The sequence below is a fragment of the Limulus polyphemus genome, unplaced genomic scaffold, assembly GCF_000517525.1.
Source record: "Limulus polyphemus unplaced genomic scaffold, Limulus_polyphemus-2.1.2 Scaffold500, whole genome shotgun sequence".
Taxonomy (NCBI): Eukaryota; Metazoa; Arthropoda; class Merostomata; order Xiphosura; family Limulidae; genus Limulus; species Limulus polyphemus.
Window position 1 is genome coordinate 319,783 of NW_013666110.1, and position 4,419 is coordinate 324,201.

General features: G+C 35.8%; 1 protein-coding gene across 3 annotated transcripts in view; it reads left to right on the top strand.

The window, feature by feature from the left end:
- The window catches only part of LOC106458681 (dehydrogenase/reductase SDR family member 7-like), a 15,076-nt gene that overhangs the window by 2,827 nt on the left and 7,830 nt on the right, over positions 1 to 4,419 (top strand). For 2 of the 3 annotated variants that reach the window (XM_022384944.1, XM_013918212.2), the window contains exons 2-3: positions 1,335 to 1,484; positions 2,516 to 2,622. In XM_022384944.1, the coding sequence (XP_022240652.1) occupies positions 1,335 to 1,484; positions 2,516 to 2,622 (257 nt within the window). The remainder of the gene's footprint in view (positions 1 to 1,334; positions 1,485 to 2,515; positions 2,623 to 4,419) is intronic. The other variant, XM_022384945.1, reaches the window with a different exon arrangement.

A 4,419-nucleotide genomic window follows, 5' to 3' on the forward strand; every position in this document is an offset into this window, starting at 1 on the left:
TAATCAGTCACAAGGACGTCGAATCTGAATCACTTGAAAAAAACACGGGGGTGCTTAACTTTTTTCCAGGTGTATATTATTGTTTTCGTTAAAAACATTACTGAATATCATTTGATATTTTCACCATTTAAGGCGAATGCACAGTACAAAGGACAACACGTCTTTACCTTGAAAACGTTGAGAGTTATATTTGAAAGTTCTGAATGAGTTTGTTTTGAATTTCGCCCAAAGCTACACGAGAACTATCTGCGCTAGCGTCCCTAATTTAGCAGTGGAAGACTGGAGGGAAGCCAGCTAGTCATTACCACCCATCGCCAACTTTTTACTCTTTTACCAACGAATAGTGGGATTCAACGTAACATTATAACGTCCCCACCACTGAAAGGGCGAGCATGTTTGGTGGGACGAGGATTCGAACCCGCGATCCACAGATTGCAAGTAGAACGCCTTAGCTACCTAGCGATGCCAAGTCAAGTGTGGGTTTTGTATAGCAAAGCCACCTGCTGTGTCCACCGAGGAGAATCGAACCCCTGATCTTAGCGTTGTAAATCCGAAGACTTACCGCTGGCCCACTGGGGGAATTCTTAACAAGACTGAGAAAATTAACCACGCTAGCCACTAGGCCACGCCTGTCCATACTGTACGTGCGAGCTTTGGTGAATATGGATTGTTCACATTTCTAATCTAAAATACAGAAAACGTATGGTATATTTTAAATACTAGGTGCTAACTGATTTATTATTAGATATTTACTGGCTTTCCTGTTGTGTACACATTACTTTCAAAAATAATTCATTATGGTGCCCCCCCCCCAGTGGCACAGCGGTATGTCTGCGGACTTACAACGCTAGAAACCGGGTTTCGATACCCGTGGTGGGCAGAGCACAGATAGCCCATTGTGTAGCTTTATGCATAAGTACAAACAAACAAACAATCATTATGGTGAGTAAATATCACATTTGGTAACTGGATTTACCATTTGTTCGTTGTTATGAGCCTTTAGCAACACACAACCGAATTAAATGATCAGTATTCATTATCAACACAGCTCTTGAGACTCGGGAAAAGTTTATCCTCATTAGTGCTTTGAAAGATAAATGATTAACATGATTTATTAGACATGATGCATTTTTATAGAGAATTTTTTTTTTTAAGTAATAACCGTTTCTCACTCTTCCAGATTGAGAGTCGAATATTTTTGAAATAAGTTGGATATCATCAATACTTTGTGTGTTCATATCATAATGCTAAAAGAAGGTGGTGAAGTTCATGCTAGCAAATATTAAAGTGAAAAGGTATAGATGTACATAATAGATACTACGACTCTTCCTTAGCTGAGTTACGTGGTAAAGTTGCATGGATCACTGGAGCTTCTAGTGGAATTGGAGAAGCATTGGCTTACGAACTGGCTAAATACGGAGTCAAACTAGCTTTGTCTGGAACAAAGGTAGACAGGTTGGAAGCCGTAAAGACAGAGTGTCTAGGTAAGCATTATTTAAAATCAAAACGAAATCACCGTTAAAAAAGACCTACATAATGTTTTTCTTTAGCTCTAGCACTCTATAATCCTGTAGAAATTAAACAAATTGACTAGTTGTGAATTATCTGCCACGTGATACATGAAAACCCCTTTTTTTAGATGCATAAAACTAAAAAACCTAGAATATAACTAGAGTGGTGCGTTACAGAACAATCTATTACTAAGAGTATGAATTCTTATTTATACTTAAAACGTTAAATAACTATAATTTTATATCTGACAGTTAAAGCACCAAAAAACAGCACTTCGAATTACCGATTGTTATAGCACTTCGATTTACTGATTGTTATAGTACCAGAAACAGCACTTCGAATTACCGATTGTTATAGCACCAGAAACAGCACTTCGAATTACCGATTGTTATAGCACCAGAAACGGCACTTCGAATTACCGATTGTTATAGCACCAGAAACAGCACTTCGAATTACCGATTGTTATAGCACCAGAAACAGCACTTCGAATTACCGATTGTTATAGCACCAGAAACAGCACTTCGAATTACCGATTGTTATAGCACCAGAAACGGCACTTCGATTTACTGATTGTTATAGTACCAGAAACAGCACTTTGATTTACTGGCGGTTATAGCGCCAGAAATAGCATTTCCAGTTACTGACGTTTATAGCACTAGAAAGAACGTTGTCAGTTACAGACGGTTATAGCACCAAGAAAAAGCATTTCGAGTTACTAACGGTTATAGCACCAGAAACAACGTCAATTACTGGCGGTTTTAGCGAATGTATTTTGGGGTTTTAATACTTTGTATTTAACCACTTCGCTAACTTTTATTTTGTTTTAGTCTGTAATTACACTTAAAAATGTTAACAGATTTTATAATTCCAAAAATACAACAGCTTCGGAGAACTTTCTAGGATGTCAGTATAACCTCGTGAAATTAATGCTTATAAGAAAACGTCATAGATAATTAATACGCCCCAGGTATTCATGCTCTTAAATTTATTTGTCGATTTTAAGCCCAAGGTCCGTTGAAAGATGATGACGTACTGCTAGTGCCCTTTGACATTACGGACTTTTCCAAGCACTCGGAATGCTTTGAGAAAGTTGTTGGACACTTCAAAAAGGTGCGTAAATATAATATATACATTAAGTTCTCAAAGTTTGAGATTTATGAAGCATAGCTATGAGTTTTACAACCCTCGAACGTTTTATCGTTAATCATTGCAGTAAATATTTTTTCAAGTTTAAATACCTTTCTCGTATTTATATATATATATATACATAAACATATATACATATATATAAACTAAAAATGGCTAAGTCTTATTGCAGTTAACATTGTTTTAAACTTCTACAATAGTAAACTTGTGGTATACGAAAAATTAATCAAATGAAACAAGTAAGAAATATTTTATATTGTTGTAAATGTGTGTATTTGTTTTTTTCTGCCAAATAATTGTAAACGTTGATGACCTGATGATGACAAAAACCTTGTCGAAACACTGTACATTTGCTGTTATGTTAAACTTATATTAAAGTTTTTCTTCATTACCCATTCAAGCCGTCTCCAGCCATTATTGTAAACGTTTGTTATGATCATATATGTACTATACTCCGCTTTCTAAACAGCAAAACCTATAACTCGACTGTAACCATGAGTCTCTTATAGCTATAGACAGCCCCCAGTGGCACAGCGGTATGTCTTTGGACTTACAACGCTAGAAACCGGGTTTCGATACCCGTGGTGGGCAGAGCACAGATAGCCCATTGTGTAGCTTTGTGCTTAACTTCAAACACACAGCTATAGACAATCAGAAGGGAGTTTAACCACTCGTCTGTAATTGACGGTAAATTGTAAAATAAATCACTGCTGTGAAACATGAACATCCTGTCTTGTACGTCCCCCAGTGGCACAGCGGTATGTCTGCGGACTTACAAGGCTAGAAACCGGGTTTCGATACCCGTGGTGGGCAGAGCACAGATAGCCCATTGTGTAGCTTTGTGCTTAATTCCAAACAAACAAACTGTCTTGTACAGTTTAGCCACGGTGTTAATAAGAAATTGGATTTAAGACACATATTCACCATATTTTTTCCAATAAAACTTAAAAACCAAAGAGCAGTTGAAAGTTAACTAAAGTATCGTGAAGTATAAAGACTATTGTTTTCCCTTTTGTTGTTAAATAGCGAGAGTTTCGAGAGTTCAATATTTTTAAAACAATTAACAAGAGTATATATATATATTTAAAACTGAGGACACAATATTACTACAGTCCCAAAATAAACTCATTCCAACAACTCTAACGGGTTCATTTAATTTCTTTCCTTCCTACATTTGAAATTGGATTTTAGAAAATACCACTGTGAAAGTTTTAATTCGTATCAAAGAGTATCAAATTCAATACAACATAGTACGATAGTCGAATCACATGCTTTTTACATTTACAAACAAACTTACGAAGCCTAAGTTAGTTAATATTTCTATTTTTAAGCATCTGCATGATGCACCGCTAACTATATTACTGAAACGCAATATTCCATTTTTTTACATTAAAATTTCCTTTATATGATATCCCGAGCAAGATAACCATTTCAGCAATATATAAAAAATCATGTTCTTGAATAATTAAAAGAGTTTAGGTACTTTACAATTTTTTCATTTGTAGTTTGCATGCTTCGAAATATTTTCACAGTTCGAACAAGTTAGCATATACACCTTTCCGGGGAGTCTTCGCAATATTTTTGGAAACTATACAAGGGTGGAAATCTGACAGAAGGTTGAACTTTCTTATGATACAACTATCTTTAAAATTCAATAATTTCACAGTTCGAACAAGTTAGCACATACACCTTTCCGGGGAGTCTTCGCAATATTTTTGGAAACTATACAAGGGTGGAAATCTGACAGAAGGTTGAACTTTC